The following is a 16,195-nucleotide window of genomic DNA, read 5'->3' on the forward strand; positions in this document are numbered from 1 at the left end:
CACAGCCTTCCCGTGTGACCTTGAGCAAGTCCTGTAGCCTCTCTGTGCCTCATCTATACCAGGGGATGGCAGCACCGCCCTGCCTCGCAGGATAAGCGTGTTAAAGATGGGGAGGGGCTCAGGTACTTCCCATCACTGTAAAATCCAAGAGAGAAAAGTTTCTACCCAAGTATCTACATCTAAGTTAGGATGAAATAATTCTCCCTTCCTTCGTAAAGTGCTGCCAGTCCCTTGGTGAAGTTAGGTAGAGAGGTGAAGTGTTTTCATTATTATTTTATCCAAACCACTGAAGTTCCGGGGCAGGCTGGGGGTTCAGATAGAAGCATCTGGGTCTGGGCCATCTCTAGGCTAGCCGCCAGCATCCTGAGGATGGCCTAGTGGAGGAAGGGGGCGTTCAGGATTAAGGCACTGCACCAGGTGTCAGTTCCCACCTTTGCCACAGCCTTCCCGTGGGTCTTCGGGCAAGTCACCTGATCTCTCTGGGTCTCCATTCCCCATCTGAAATCCTTTCTCCCACCCTGGCGCTCTCTTGTCTGTTGCACTGTAAGCGTCTTGGGGGAGGGGTGGAAGGGGGGACAGTCTCTCATTATGTGCACGGACAGCGCCATGGGGGGCCCCGATCTCAGTTGCTGCCTCCTAGGTGGTGGTGTAATACGTGCAATTGGCCATGAGAATGAGCTAACGGTGAGAGAAGTAGCAGGTGACACTCGTCAGAACTATTCCAGAAGTGATTCGATAGCGAAAGTGCCCTGTGGTAACCCGGTCGGTTTTCCTTGCCAGCTTTCTCCTCCTGTGTTCCTTCCTAGGTGGTGTTTAATATCCAGGGGTCACAGACCATTCAGCAAGAGGAAGGATGGTTCAGGCTGAGGCCAGATAAATCCAAGCCCAGAGTGGATGAGTGAGTCTGTCATTATCCAGTTACGTTTTCGTGCCATAAAATGCAGAGAGAACGCCAGGGGATTCAGCAGGGGGTGCTCTCCCTCCGAGGCAGTGCTGACCCCACCGTTCCTGGGGCTTGCAGGGAGCAGGGCGGGCGATGCACTAGGGAGTGCTCTCCCCTCTGCGTCTGTATTTCTGTGCCAGCCCTTCCGGGGGACGCCCGTCCGTGGGGTTTCTGCGCACCACGATCGGGTGGGTGTCCTCGTTGGTCCTGGCACACGTGGTATCTCATAGGAACATAAGAGTGGCCCTACTGGGTCAGACCAAAGGTCCATCTAGCCCAGTATCCTGTCTTTCGACAGCGGCCAATGCCAGGTGCCCCAGGGGAATGAACAGAACAGGGAATCACCAAGTGATCCAGCCCCTGTTGCTCATTCCCAGTTTCTGGCTTCTCTCCACTCTTTGGTTCTGTGCTCCGTCCATTTCAGAGGCAACCTGGGCTCCCTGCAGCTGCAGGTGAGGCTTCGAGATGAGACGGTGCTGCCAGGCAGTTACTACCAGCCTCTGGTCCAGCTGCTGTGCCAAGAAGTAAAAGCGGGGCCCAAGGTGAGCTGGCTGCACCACACCATCCCACGCAGAACACAGCTGGGAGGCTGGGCACATGGCTAATATTTCCCGGCATCACCCCCATTCAGAACAGAAATTCACAGTCCTAGATTTTTTTTCAGGCCACTCTGATCATCTAGTCTATTCTTCAGAGACCGGACCTAGCGATTCCTGCATGGAGCCCCATAACCAGAGGGTAAACTAGAGCATTGAGTTTAGAGAGATGTCCAGACTGGACGTAAAGATCCCAAGTGAGGGAGAATCCACCACATCCCTTGGGAAGCTGTTCCAGTGGTTACCGCACATGCTCATCCATGCACATGAGCAAATGTTTTAGGCGCATGTGTGCTAGGTACATTAAGCTATCAAAAGAATTAAACCAGTTAAACGCCCTTCGGAACTCAAATAATCTGTCACTGTAGGAGCGCCCGGTCAGCCACCCCTCAGTCCCTGCAGGCCCCTAAGACTGGCAACGAGCTACGGAGCCCAGGACCCCGTTGTGATAGGTGCTGTACAAACACACAACAGAGATGGCCCGAGCCCCAAGCAGCCTACAGTCTGTAAGGCGTTTTGGCGGGGCTGCATGGGGGAAGCGAGTGTAAGCCACACGAAGCGAGTGTGGTCTTTGTCTGTCTCTGTCCAGTGGCTGGCCCACATAAGAGGACAACAGTCTACTACAGCTGGCAGCTAAGGGAGTGACTCCTGTAGCTCAGGTGGCAGAGGCTCGTGCTTTTACCACTGAGGATGCAGGGTTTCGAACCCCGCTGTCAGGCCAAGCAGGGCTGGTTACCCCGGCTCTGCCAATGCCCATGCTGTACCCACTCTGGAGACAGAGCTGCCAGCAGCCAAGAAAACTCCCCAGAACCCAGCTCTGCCCTGCCGAGGGGGAAGGCCTTATCCTGGCTGCCTCTTCCACTCACTGCGGCCCCCACTCCTCTTCCCAGCAGGATGGGAAGCTTCGCTTAATCACCCTGATCGACGAAACCACGACGGCGGAGTGCAGGCAGGAAGTGGCCATCAACCTCGTCAAGCTCTTCCTAGGCCAAGGCTTGGCCAAAGAGTTCCTGGATCTCCTCTTCAAGCTGGAGCTGGATAAAACGGGTGAGGCACGAGGCTATGGGGAGGAGCCTGTTATTACACTAGCCGCGAGTGACCTGGCTAGAGTCAAATGGTCTGGGTCCCTAGTGGATAGAGCACGGGACTGGGATTCAGCAGACCTGGGTTCTATTCCTGGCTCTGCTGGCTGGCCTCGGACAAGTCACTGCCCCTCTGTGCCTCAGTTTCCCCACCTGTAAAGTGGGATAATGCTGTTGACCTTCTTTGGAACGTGCTTTGAGATCTACCGATGAAAGGGGCGAGGTAGGTGTAGTTACGGGGATGTAAAACTAGCAGGAATTCACAAACCATTTTTCTCCTGTCACTTACCTGTCCCCTTTCACACCCGGGGATTCCATTAAACAACCCAAGTGATTCTAGGTAAGGGGCAGCCGGCTGCATGTGTACGGGATAGACGAGCGTCCCAAAAGCCAGGTGCGTGTCCTGCAGCTGTGAGCCCGGTTCTCCCCTCGCTTTCTCTGATGTAAATCCGGTGCAGTGCCACCGCTGTTACAAGGTTCTCTCTTGGCTGGTTTGTTTACCTGGCTCTGAGTAGGTAAGTAGTGAATACAAAGAGCGCCATCTACTGGCAAGTAAGAAAATGGGACATTGTTCATAAGTAAGATAAAGTTGTTTTGGTGCAAGTGGCTGCTGAAGCCCCAGCTCTGAATGAGTTTAACTGCGCTGGCGAGAAAGGAGAATCTGTCCAAGGGGCGTCTATGGCCACTGTCACTGGAGGATCGCTGCACCTCCCCGTCCTTAATGGATTCAACCTCGCAACAGCCTTGGGCGGCAGGGCAGGACTGTTATCCCTCTTGTACAAAGGGGGACCTGGGGCACAGAGAGAGTAAGTGACTTGCCCCAGGTAATGCAGGAAGCCATAGCCTGGGCTGCTGCTCTAACCACCAGACCGTCCTTCCTCTTAGAAGCAGGGAAGCTCAGAGTCTTTCATCAGACTGTCTTTGCCCTTCCCCACCTCACCCCTTCTCCCCCCATCATCCCCCAAGTCTGTCACAAACACGGTGACGTCTGGTTCATGCTTTCAAACCCACCATGTCCCTGTAGGTTTGGGATGAATCCGGGTCAGCTGCCCCGGCCCAGATGAGTTTTGTCTGTCAACCTCCAAACAGCTGATGATGCAGAGAGGTCACAGACAAGAGGCTGGATGGTTCTGGAGTCCACTGATGGCACTGAATTCTAAAACACGCCAACCCCCCTGGAACTGGCTAACCGCCCATTTCGGGGGGTGTTCTGATCTGGAGCCAGGCTTCGGGAAGAGCTCTCTTCTCCTAGTGACCAGGGCTAACGTCTGCTGGCCAGGATGGAGTCACAAGGGCTGCAGTACCACATGCGGAATAATGTCGCCACCTGGATTAATGTTGCGTTGGGAGACGTGGGCCCACGTATCCGAGTGGGGCCGATCGCCAAAAGGCCTGGAGGGTTGGCTCAGCTCCGTGCTTGAGGCTGAACGTTAGTGGGAACTAGGTGTCAGGACTGTTGAGAGTCGCCTCCATTCCCATTGGGCCTGCACGGCTGGGCTGGAAGTGCAGGAGACCCTGCCATGATGGGAATGCTTAGAAACCGCAACAGGAATGATAAAATAATTGGGGAAGGGACCTGAATTTTTCCAGGGCCCCCAAAGGGTCAGTTTGGGTTTGACTTGAGCTCCAAAGTGAAGCTTTGGCTTGTTCTTATTTTATCCAAGCACATTCAGGCTGGCCTGCAAGATATGCCCTAAGCGTGCTAGACGTGCCAGGGAAATTCTGCTCTGGCTCCTCAGGTCTCTCACGGGTGACGCTCTCATTTTCAGATGAGCCAAACACGTTATTCCGGAGCAACTCCCTGGCCTCGAAGTCGATGGAATCCTTTCTGAAGGTGCTGCCCCGTGCTCAGCCGCCACGTGTTATCCCCCGGAGTGTGTTATCGGTCTTGTAGTATCCACGGATGCCGGGGCGGGAGATGACCTCCTAGATAATTGAGTCTGGCCCCCTCCAGTTGCAGGCCCTAGTCTGCCTTGAGATTCGCTCCACGAGTTGGGAGCAGAGCTGGGTCTTAGCTGAAACCCTGTGACCGTGGGGAGTTTGGATCCAGAGCTTTACTCTGTAGCCCGCCCTTATCTCTGTAACGGGCCAGGACAAACACCCAGCTCTGAGAGCAATGAACGGTGAGGAGACCTGGGCCTGGATCTCTGTAGCTGGAGTCCATCTGTAAACGTTAGACCCCCATCCTCAGTGAGACAGTGGGGTGACCTCTGAGACTTTCATTGGCCAAAGGGCTGCAGTGGGGGAGAGATCCGGACACGTGGCATGGATCCAGCTTTGCCCTTTGGACGCAGGACTATGCCTGTAAATGCTCGGGGGGGAGTGTGTGTGTGTGTGTGTGTGTGTGTGTGTGTGTGTGAGCTGCACACTCCTCTGCCTGTCTCACTGGCCGCCTCTCCTTAGGTGGCAGGGATGCAGTATTTGCACAGCGTCCTGGGGCCGACAGTGAACCGAGTGTTTGACGAGAAGAAGTACATCGAGTTGGATCCCAGCAAGGTGGAGATTAAAGAGGTCGGGTAAGAGGCAGTGCCGGGCGCCAGGCAGGGGACGAGAGTGGCAGAAACCAAGAGCCGTGTTCTGGCTCCGACGCCGAGGAATGTGGCGCTGCCCTGGCACCAGCCACCCTGCCCTGAGACCACGCTGCTGCTGGAGCTGACAGTGCTCCCTGAGCGTAGGGGATGCAGGAGGCCGGATGCTCCTCTCCCCTGGCTGCAACTCCCATGAAGACCTGATGCAAGTTTGATCAGGCCCACAATCTTTAAGAGCCAGAGTCTCTGGGTACATCCACACAGCAAACCAAACCCCACGGCAGCGAGTCTGAGCCCGGGCAGCTGACTCGGGCTCATGGGGCTTGCGCTGTGGGGCTAAAAGAGCAGTGTAGACGTTAGGGCCCAGGCTGGAGTCTGGGCGCTGAGACCCTCCCCCTTGCTGGGTTTCAGAGCCCGGGCTCCCACCCGAGCCTGGATATCGACACAGTTATTCAGCGCGAGGCCAAGTCAGCTGACCTGGGGGTTGGGGGGGGTTGCTGTGTACACGTACCCTAAGGGGCCAGATCCTCAGCTGGTGGCATCGCTCCATTGACGTCAATGGATCTACACTGACTGACACCACCTGAGGATCAGGCCCTAGACTCTGTGTGGATCACAAACCTGCCTAATGTTCCCCTCCAAACAGAGCATTCTCCTAAAGCCTGTAAGTCCCTGGCTGCAAATCTCTCTCTCTGCTCTGGAATCCTAGGGCTAGAGAAGAGCTAGACTCTTCAGCACCAAATGGTGCAGTCCTCACCTCGGTGGGGAAGGGCAGCAATCCTTCCTGACCCCAGCCAGTGGCCAGCATGTGTCCTGAAGCATGTGGATTGGCAGCCCTGGACCCCAGCTGCGTGGCTGCAGAGAGCACTCATGCTTACGCACACGGTCTCCCCCAGTGTGTGTTCCTGACTGTGTCCATGCGGCTTGCCCGGCAGGTGCTCCGGGCTCCATCGGATCCAGACGGAGAGCGAGGTGATCCAACAGAGCACCCAGCACCTGCAGTCCTACCTTACCGACCTGCTCATCACCATCGCCAAGTCGGTGAGGACGTGTCCCGCCACCATCCGCGCCACCTTCAGGCAGCTCTTCAAGCGGGTCGAGGAGCACTTCCCGGAGAACAAACACAAGGTCGGTTGCCAGGCCCTCCCCATCCCTTTCTGTCACCGGCCCAGAGAGAAGCCAGCCCAGCACAGAGACAGGGATGGTGACTTTCACGGCCAGACCGTGACTCTCCGGGGGGACCTGGCTGTCCCGTGCTGTGGCTGGCTTCCAACAGGCATTGGCTATGAGGCTGCAGAACAGCTTAACCCGCCAGGCAGCAGCGGCCCTGAGCCTGCTGCTCATACACAGCAGTGATGGGAAGGGGACAGCCCTGGCTGGAAATCGCAGCCTTGTTTCCGTCTGGACCAAGACGGGCCCCAGTGCGGGGCCTGCTGAGGTGGGAGCTGCAAGGAGCAGCGCTGTGGTTCAGCAGGGGGCGCTCTTCCCTCTGGGCCATTAATGAAGCAATGGCCTGCAGGGCTGGTCAGAAATTAAACTGTTCTGGGATGGAAAATGGGGGTTTCGGCTAAATAATTTATTTCCCACAGGAAGCGCCGTGGAGAATCTCGAACTTTTTGTCAAAAAACTGAAAATGGAAATATCTTGATTTGGATTAGCCTGCCCCGGTGCCTTATGGGAATTGTAGTGTGGTTCTCCTTGCCTGTTCTACATGTCCCATGATGCACCAAGGCCAGGGAACCCCATGGTGCATCATGGGAGATGTAGTCCAACCAGGAAGCTGTACCGATATAGGAGAGCATGAGGCACCGAACTACAGCTCCCATGAGGTACCATGGCAGCAAATTGAAATGTACCAGTTTTCAGATTTTCACTGAAATGTCAAAATTCTCCAGAGAAAATTGAGATAAAAATCATCCTCCCCCTCCCCCCCTTTCATCTGAATTTTCTGCAGGAAAAAAACTGCATTTTTCGACTGTCCCCATTTCCAGCATGGTGCGTGTCTCCCTGAATTCCCCTTTGCAGTTTAAGTTGAATGCAGGATTCTTCCCCACTGTTGGCTGCCTTGTCAAACAGCTGGCATGTTCGTTCCACCCCAGAGGTGGCTGCATTACAGTGGCGGGAGAACCCGCTGTATAATTGCGAAAGCACTTTGCCACACTGCTGACCCACGGAGGCTCAGGGGGCCCGATTCTGATTGTGCTTACACAGAGATCAGCTGACAGACCCATACCATCTCCCTGGGAAGCCTAAGTTGCTGCTGTTGGTGTTTTAATGAGCGATTTCCTTCTGTTTCCCTGCCAACACCCCACCCCTCCCTGGCCACTCTCCTGCAGAACGTGAAGTTCGTTGCCGTCACCAGCTTCCTCTGCCTCCGCTTCTTCTCTCCTGCCATCATGTCCCCCAAGCTCTTCCACCTGCGGGAGAAACATGCAGATGCCCGCACCAGTCGGACCCTGCTGCTCCTAGCCAAGGTAAGTCCCGTTTTGCCCCACGCTGTGCTCCATTGGCGGCAGAGGGTGGGGTGTCTGTCCATAAGGGACCCTGCCAGCACTTCCCAATGCAGCATTTCCGATCAGCCAAGCCGAGGGGCTGGCATGGGAGCACAGGCAGTATTCCCCCAGGCAGCCCTCGCTGCCTGCTGACCCAGTGTGCCATGCTCCCGTTGGATGGAAGGCAGCAGTGGAATCAGCTAGCTCCTGGGTTCTCTTCCTGCCCTGATGTCCGGCAGAGTGTAACTGCCCTGGCTTTGCCCGGAGCGCACAGCTGTGGGCAGCTCGGGTGGCGTGCTGTGATCCTTCCCTCTCGTTTGGCGCCAGGCTATCCAGACCGTGGGGAACATGGACGCTGCGGCCAGCCGGGCCAAGGAAGGCTGGATGGCCCCTCTGCAGCCCACCATCCAGCAGAGCATCTCCCAGATGAAGGAGTTCATCACCAAGCTCATAGACATCGAGGAGAAGGAAGGTGAATCGATCTGCTGGAGCCAGTTGGCCTAAGGACCCCACACCTTGCTCCCTCTGTCTCGGGGGGGATTCGCCATCGCTGATGTGGCTTTGGGCTGAATCCCTCTTCTAAAAGCATAGCAGCTTCTGGCCCCCACAAGTAGGACGCCGGGACTCAGTCTCTCTACTCAGCCTAGATGGATAGAGCAAGGTGGATCAGACGGGGATCAATGAAGTAGCCTGTCACAGGTCAGGGGACCTGTATTCCTGCTCCATGGATCAGCAAGGACACGCACTTTTAGTCCTCAGGCCCCAGCCATCCCCTTTCTTGGACAGACTCACATCTCACGCCCACCTGACTCGGGTTTCCCCAGGCTACACAGTCCCCTGCCTATGCTGTGATAACCCCAGCAAGCCAGACTGTCTAAAAGGCCAATGTCTGCGCTTTGCTTCCCCTCCAGAGGCTAGGACAGGAGAATTTCCCACAGTGACCAGATACCACGCAGCCCTTTCTAAGCAAACACCCTGTTCTTCAGGTGACAGCATTACAAACAATAAAAACCTACATGTGTGCTAATATGCTTACCAGAGATCACCCCCAGCTCCAGCAAGGGGTGAGCAGTCCTTCACACCGCACCCAGGGGGATTTCTGTGGTTACAAGGTCGTGGCAGCCTGTGCATAGGTTAGCCTTTCCTGTATACAGCTGGGGCCTTTCGTTCATGCAAGAGTGAACCACAGACACAAGCGCTCTCCTCTGGTTGGGGCTTTGCATAACCGGGGGGGGGAGGGTACGTTGGCATTCACCACCTCCCCAGAGATTCCCTAGGCACCCCACTTAACTGTTTGTCCTCCAAAGGTCATTCTTGTCTGGCCCATTGTTTCAAACACTCCCTGGGAGTGCAGAACGCTCCCCCGGGTTCACACTGGTCCCGTCTGCCCCTGGAGGCATGACATGCAATCCCACAGCGATGCATAAGCTTTGCATTCTTAATACCATGGACTCCAGGCCCAAGAAGGTTTTCCAGGGACAGTGCAGGAAATTGCCATCTCTGTCGCAGACGGCCCTGCCTGCAGGCGGCGTGCTCCAGCAGACAGGGCACTGCCTTGGGCAGGAGACCTGTGTGCTTGCCCCAGCTGTGAAATGGGAATAGCTCTGGGACTCACTGCTCTGAGGCCTGCGGCTGCCCGGGGGCTAAGCGGCAGCTGGCTGGTTCTGAGGGCATCCCTGTTGCTTGCAGAGGTGGACCAGCCGAAGGCACAGACGCTGGTTGTGAAGGAGGGGCCTTTATTCATCCACAAGAGCAAAGGCAAAGGGCCGCTGCTGTCATCTTCCTTTAAGAAACTCTACTTCTCGCTGACGAGCGAGGCCCTCAGCTTTGCCAAGACGCCCAACTCCAAGGTAAGGGGGACGCCCCCTGCCATTAGCGAGGGGTGGTTTGCAGCCTATCCCTAGGACGGGCCCATCTCAGGAAGGTAGCTGCTGGTCCCACGTCTTCGCTCGGGCTGCACTGATTGTGGAAGAGAAGTGGCTGGGGGGCCTCAGATGTCCACGGCTCCGCCTGGACCTGGCAGACAGATGGAAGCTGCTTCCCCACTCAGCCCCCAGCCCAGCACCTGCTGCCAGCGTCGCAGTGAGCCCCCCGGGAACACTGTGCTCTAGGGGATACTCGTCCCGACGCACCTGGCCAGAGCTGCCCCAGGGCCTTGAAGGCTCTTCCTGCCCATCCGTTTGAGATCTGAAGGGCAGAGGGGGCCGCTCGGATCACCTGGACTGAACTGCAGAGCACAGGCCAGAGAAGCATGGCCAACCGTTCTGCAGTGCAGGGGATCCGCTGGCATCGTCTCTAGAGTTTGGGGAGGCCGGTCAGCATGGACCCAACCTCAGACAGCTTTCTCCTGTGAAGCCCCCTCTAAGGGGGGCCTGGCCTCTCCCTGGGCGAGCTCAGATCTCCTGGGCTCTGCCATGGGGCCGGCCACCGCCACCTCTCCCCTCCTGAGGTTTCCATGGCTCCTGCCCTCCCCTTCATTTCAGAAAAGCTCCTTCATCACCCTGTCCAACATCCGGGCGGCCGAGAAGGTGGAGGAGAAAAGCTTTGGAAGCTCCCACGTGATGCAGATCATCTATGCGGACGAGGCGGGGCAGTTGGAGATGGCCTATCTGCAGTGCAAGGTGGGCTGGTCACCCAGGCCGGGGGGGGTGTCTGTTCAGGGAGCGGGTGAGGATGCGCGGGAGACTGCTCCAGTCTGAACGGAGACTGGAACTCATGGGCCTGGCCGTGGACGTCCGGTGTCGTCCCCCTTCCCTGACAGCGCAGCGGGCTGGGGGTCAGGACTCCTGGGTTCTATGCCTGCAGGCCGGCCACAACGCTCTGCAGTTTGAGAATGTGTGAGCAGCAGTCCTGAGGCAGAGATCGACGCAGCTGGTCAGTCCCAGGGGCCAGAAGAGGCTCTTATGGTGGGCGGTGAGGGGCGGATGCTTCATTTGCCTCGTGAGGCCGGCTAGTTCGGGGAGGAGGCTCTGGCACTAGTGCAATGCACGGATGGGGGCCCTTTGCGCCCAGTCTGGCACATGAACATTGTGCTGGGCAGTGTCCATGGGCTGCAGCCCAAGTGATGCTGGGGGCCGTGGGTGGGGACCCTGTGGCTGGCGCCTCTGGCAGGGACATAGGGCAGTGCCCGCTGTGCGTGTCTGTTTCAGTGCGTCAATGAGCTGAACCAGTGGCTCTCGGCCCTGAGGAAAGTCTGCGTTAACAACGCCGAGATGCTGGGCTCCTATCACCCGGGAGTGTTCAAAGGAGACAAATGGAGCTGCTGCCACCAAAAGGATAAAACAGGTACTGTGCTTGCCCGGCCTCCTGCCAGCAAAGGGGAAGGTTTGGGAATGGAAAGGGAGTCTAGTGGTGAGAGCAGAGGGACAGAGAGGCATGGCTCGTGGGTGGGTTCTAGGGCTGTAGTTCTGCCACTGCCTCATCATGTGACCTTGGGCAAGTCACCTGACCTCTCTGTGCCTTCAGGGTCCCATCTGTGAGACGCATGCCTGGGCATCAAGTGTTTGTCTAATCTACAGGTGGGTGGGTGGGATGGGTTCCCCTCTGTGCCTGACCCGCAGAGGCTGTGGCTGGTACAGTCCAAACTAGGGACATGTGGGTCGTCAGCTTGTTCTTTTAGCTGTCTGCCGAGAGGGCTTGGAGCCCCTTGGCTCAGGGCTTCTCTACGCTTACAAGGCCGCACCAATGCAGCTGCGTCGCTGTAGCGAAGATGCTTCTATGAGAGTGTCTCCCGTCAGCATACGTGCTCCACCCCCACCTCCCTGAGAGGCGGTAGGAGAAGCCGTCCTGTCGATGTAGCGCTGGCTACACTGGGAGTTCGGTTGTAGTGTAGACCAGGGCTCAGGTGCTAGAGAAAGGCAGGGTATTGTTCCTGTCTCCTTGGGCGCGGAGCTGTGTTAATTTGCTGTATTGATGGCTTGGGAACACCCAGACGCTCCCTCCTCCAGGGAAGCCAGAGCAGTGGGAGTCGCAGAATGCCTTGGTGAGTGTGGTTAAACCCGTTGGCTCTTACATCCACTAGAGGGCACCACTCAGATACCAACAGTCCGCCTTTAGGGGCCCACCTCAAATTAACCTGCTGTCCTGGCTGCTGTCGCCTAGGTTTGGGATGTGATAAAACCCGGCACGGAGTCACTCTGCAGGAATGGAATGACCCCCTGGATCCAGATCTAGAGTCTCAGTTAATTTTTAGACACCTGTTTGGAGTTAGAGACTTAATGAGGTGAGTCGCTTGATTCGTGCGGCATGATTGGGGCTGTTTCCCTCTAGGAGTTTGCACCCAGGGAATCATTTCTGTGCCCTGCGAGGGGCCTGTAAGCATGGAGTGAGTCTCTCACACCGCTCTCTTGCTCGCGGAGGACCATCTCTGTGGCCCCAAGGAGGGAGGGGGGGCCAATCAGCACAGTGAGTTACATGTCCCAGGGGCCAATAGGCCACGCACTCTGCCCCTGGCAATCATCTGCCTAAGGCCCAGAGTTCTGCTGTTTCAAAGGTCTGGCCGGAATCGGCCTGGAGTTCGTACCTGTCTATATGCACATGTCCCAGGCGTTCTGACTGAAGCCAGAGTGAGGGTGATACCCCAGGGGCCCCCTCTACACTGGTCTGCAGCCTGGGATCCTGTGCAGAAAGATATCATTAGTGACTAGCCTAGAAATTGGAGATTGGAATCCCTGTTAGGTCACTTCTTGACCATCCCCAAGCCAGGATTGTTCCCTTCAGTCTATGTATCAGTGCTCTGTCCATTCTAGTTTCAATGCCCCAAGCAATGGGGCTTTCACCATCTCCCTTGGGAGGTTCTTCCGTTATCTTAATGGATCTCACGGTGGGGGATCTCCTGACACTCACCCTGAGTGTTCCCTTTCTGACTGTCCCCATCCTCCTTCATCTACACCCCATATCACCCTGAACAGTTCCTCCTTCCTGAGCATTCACTGGGGCTACATCCCAGAGAAGGAAGTGTGGGTGAGCAGGGGGATGGACATATACAAGAGGCTGGAGTGGCTGCTCAAAGGTCCTTAGAAGAAGCCACCATGTGTCCAGAGTTAGCCAAGGGGAGCAGACACACAGAACTTAATCTTGCAACGTCCTGACCATCTCATGCTGATTGTCTTCAACTCCTGTTATCAGTGGCATTGTGCAGGATTGCACCTTCTGGCCTCTTGGCTTTGAATATAGTGGGGCTAATCGGTTAATTGCGGATTACATCTGAAAACCCATTGTTGTTTCATCTTGCTCCCTTAAGGGAAAAGTATCTGGAGATGTTGACGGAGAAAAATGAAAACGTTCTTCTGCGCCAAAGTGGAGGTATTGCTTTGTTGTTGATGGATTATTCATCTTTCCCAAGTGGGCATGTGCTGTGATTAGCAATATATCTAATAATCAATACTCTCCTCCCTTTTCCCAGACAACGCCACATTACCTTGTAATAATTCCCTGTCCTGGCCATCAGCCATGGCCATCAAAATTTTCAACCAGCCCTAGCTATCATCCTTTGCTGCTGGGGGTGGGCTCGAATTTCTGGTGGTGCTGTCTCCTCTGGTGATTCTTGGGGCTGGTAGTGTTGTCAGCAGCTGCTGTGCAAGCACCACTCCAGTCAGGGTAATTCTCTCTGCTTCCCTGCACCTCCACAGACCCTGAAAATGTGGACGGACCCACAAGGCTATTCCAGGTGCTGCAGGACCTCGAAGACGCCCATCACGCAGCCGTCTTCAGCTCAGGCACCCTAGCTGACCGGGACAGAAACTGCCTCCTGGAGCTGCAGACGTGACTCCTGGAGTGAGCCACTCCGTCGCCTCTCACCCTGCTCACTTGGTCCTGCTGCGTCCATCAGAGCTACCAACACCAGACATCTTTGCAATGGGAACTCCCTCGACACCGTGTGCTCTCACCATCGCCCCGCTGCTCAAAAAGCCATGCCATGGACTTCTGCCAGCTTAGCATGTCTCCATTAGTGAGCGGCTTGTCAATGACCCTCCTGTGCTCTCGCTAGTCCCCAGAGCGGGATGGGGGCCTGTGCTCTATCCAGAAGGTAGTGCAGAAGCTTTCACGTCTCACCTCTGCCAGGGTTGCACTAGGGAGTCTCTCCACTATTATTTTCACCTTTCAGTCAAGATCCAGCTGTTTTGTCAAGCCTGGTCTGATGTGAAATCGTAGCTCCTCAATGCAACCTTATATCTGAGCTGCTTCACCCTGGGTTTGAGACACCCAGGGTCACAATGACTCCTTGGAGCACTGAAGCCAGTAGTGATGCATCCACAGAAGAGGAGGGGGAATCTGTTTGGGAGTCAGGTGGCCTGGATTCCATACGCTCTTCTGCCACTGACCCACAGTGTGAGCTGGGGCAAGTCATTTGACCCTGCTGTGTTCCTCAGTTTCCCCATCTCTGAAATAGGGATGATGAGCCTTCCCCTCCTTTGTTAAAGTGCTTTGCGATCCTCTGATGAAAGGCACAATGGAGGTGCAGAGTATCCGTTAACTGGAGATGCTGGCTGACGCCTGGAATTTGTAACCAACGTCCCTGAGCTGCACATCCATCCGTCTCACTGGGTTGTTGAATGAACATGGACAAGTCTTGAGTCAGCACCTCAGACCCCATTGCATGGTATGTGGTTACTGCTGGCTGCTCAGTGACCATTCCACACCTTGAGGAAGAAGAGATGGGGAAGTGGTTCGTTAAAGCAGCTGATTCTGAGCCAGGCCTCCTGACTCTATTCCCACCTCTCCCCACCCTGGGTAAATTGCTGGTTTTTAGAAGCACTTGGCACCCACCTGCAAGAATCAGTGAGAGCTGGAGGGGCTCAGCACCTCTGAAAGCCAGGGCCTTGACCTCTGCGTCTGTTTTCTGATCTGTAATTGCGGATAATATATATTAGGCTAAAGCAAGTTCTCAGTTGCAATCCCATTGGCAGTCACCGAAGGCAGATTTTCACTCCCCATGCCTATCTCCCAGGGGTCTGCAAAGCTTACTTACGTGTCAAGTGGTTCTTGATCCCAGGAAATGCAAAATACTATCTGTATAATGGCTTCCTGTCCGAAAAGTGCTTTCACATCCCTGGCAAAAGGTGCTATAGAAATGCAGGCTGGCCACTACCACGTATGCTGCATTTCAGGCCCAGGTAAACAGATGCTCTGAAACTATTGAGCAGGTGGCCTGGCTGTTACTCGGTGTCCTGCACTAACTAAAGTGCAGGTTATAAACAGTCTGGTTCATGGCCATTTGGGGGTCAGAACAGTGCACCTGCTGGATCACATGGACCCTCCACTGAACTGGATGGAGAATACCACAGGTTAGACCTGCTGTTCTGCGCAATGTTATCATTTAGCGCAGCACATGGAGTCAGCACAATCCAGCAGCCTGGTGTAGGGACCCAAATAACCATCCATTTGCCACAGAAAATGTGTCCCTTTGGCAGTTCATCAGATTGCATGCGGGGCCATGGCTGGTGTGTTCGTTGCAGAGGTGGCTTAGCCCTGATCAGGTGTATGTGACCTAAGGAAATAGACTCCAGAGCAGACCGGTGTCAAAGGGAGACCAGGGCATATACCTTCCCATCCACTGTACAGAACCAATGCTAGAAAAATAGCTGTGTATTTGAATGTACAATAAACACCTCTTGTATCATGAGGCCATGTGTTTGCTTTTCATTCCCTGCCAGCATCTCCCTCTGGAGAAAATGCCAATGGGATTTGTGGACACTCAGTTTAGTTCAGGGAGAGAGATTGTTGGGTTGGATTTTTTTTTTTAACCCTTTCAGTTAATTGAATTTACTTTCGTGTTCAGAACTGTGGACAGGCCCGGCCTGCCTGTGAGCCAGCTGTGGACTCGGGTCCTGCTGGCACCCCAGGCCCTGGGTGGGGGGCTGCCCGGTGCGAGAGGGTGTGTGCATCTGCAGGTTGGCGGCGTTGCAATCACTAACGATGTATTGTGCCTCCATCAGACGGGGGTGCTGCCACGGCTGAGAGTCACCGTCCACGAAGGTGCTAAGCGGGTGTTGCTTGCAGTGAGGGTGCCCGATGACGGGGTTGGTGACGCTGGTGAGGATGTTGCTACGGGCGCTGGTGTTGCCGTTGGCGATGGTGGTGAGGATGGTGCCATCGAGGCGGGTGTTGGGCCTGGTGCTGCTGAGGGCGTTGCCATGGCGGCGCTGGCCACGACGGTGGTAACCAGGGTGTTGGCGATGGGGTGGCGCTGAGGTTGCCGGCGGTGACGGGGCGGGTGTGGCTGAGGGCAGCGCCCCTGGGGCCGGGCTCAGCGGGGGGCGCTGGGCTGCTGCCTCTGGCTGAGCGGCAATTTCTCCTCGCTGCCGGCAGGGGGCGCTGTCGCTGCTGCGTGCCCCGGAAGCGGAAGTAGCGGGCCCCTGGGTGCTCCCGGAAGCGGAACCTGAGCTCGGCGCTGCTGGCAGCGGACGCGCCGCCGGCGCCGTTACCGCCGCAGGATGAACGCGCCGCCGGCCTTCGAGTCCTTCCTGCTCTTCGAGGGGGAGAAGAAGTGAGTGCGGGGGGCGGGGCCCCGTCGCTGGGAGGGCCCGAGTTCGACCCCGCCGAGCCGGGCAGC

At 56.0% G+C, this 16,195-nt stretch overlaps 2 protein-coding genes across 3 annotated transcripts in view; both read left to right on the forward strand.

Moving 5' to 3' along the window:
* The window catches only part of RASA4B (RAS p21 protein activator 4B), a 47,267-nt gene extending 32,002 nt beyond the window's left edge, over positions 1-15,265 (forward strand). Inside the window, exons 8-21 of one of the 2 annotated variants that reach the window (XM_024207645.2) lie at positions 807-898; positions 1,368-1,485; positions 2,430-2,586; positions 4,391-4,455; positions 5,025-5,137; positions 6,085-6,277; positions 7,486-7,623; positions 7,969-8,113; positions 9,331-9,491; positions 10,125-10,262; positions 10,791-10,926; positions 11,743-11,863; positions 12,884-12,945; positions 13,272-15,265. In XM_024207645.2, the coding sequence (XP_024063413.2) occupies positions 807-898; positions 1,368-1,485; positions 2,430-2,586; positions 4,391-4,455; positions 5,025-5,137; positions 6,085-6,277; positions 7,486-7,623; positions 7,969-8,113; positions 9,331-9,491; positions 10,125-10,262; positions 10,791-10,926; positions 11,743-11,863; positions 12,884-12,945; positions 13,272-13,408 (1,776 nt within the window). In that variant the 3' untranslated portion in view covers positions 13,409-15,265. The remainder of the gene's footprint in view (positions 1-806; positions 899-1,367; positions 1,486-2,429; positions 2,587-4,390; positions 4,456-5,024; positions 5,138-6,084; positions 6,278-7,485; positions 7,624-7,968; positions 8,114-9,330; positions 9,492-10,124; positions 10,263-10,790; positions 10,927-11,742; positions 11,864-12,883; positions 12,946-13,271) is intronic. The other variant, XM_024207646.2, reaches the window with a different exon arrangement.
* Positions 15,266-16,004: 739 nt separating this feature from the next.
* Positions 16,005-16,195, forward strand: part of POLR2J (RNA polymerase II subunit J) — a 5,032-nt gene continuing 4,841 nt past the window's right edge. Inside the window, exon 1 of the mRNA XM_026656578.2 lies at positions 16,005-16,129. Within this exon, the coding sequence (XP_026512363.1) occupies positions 16,077-16,129 (53 nt within the window). The 5' untranslated portion in view covers positions 16,005-16,076. The remainder of the gene's footprint in view (positions 16,130-16,195) is intronic.

This window comes from Terrapene carolina, unplaced genomic scaffold, assembly GCF_002925995.2.
Source record: "Terrapene carolina triunguis isolate 2854851 unplaced genomic scaffold, T_m_triunguis-2.0 Scaffold231, whole genome shotgun sequence".
Lineage (NCBI taxonomy): Eukaryota > Metazoa > Chordata > Testudines > Emydidae > Terrapene > Terrapene triunguis.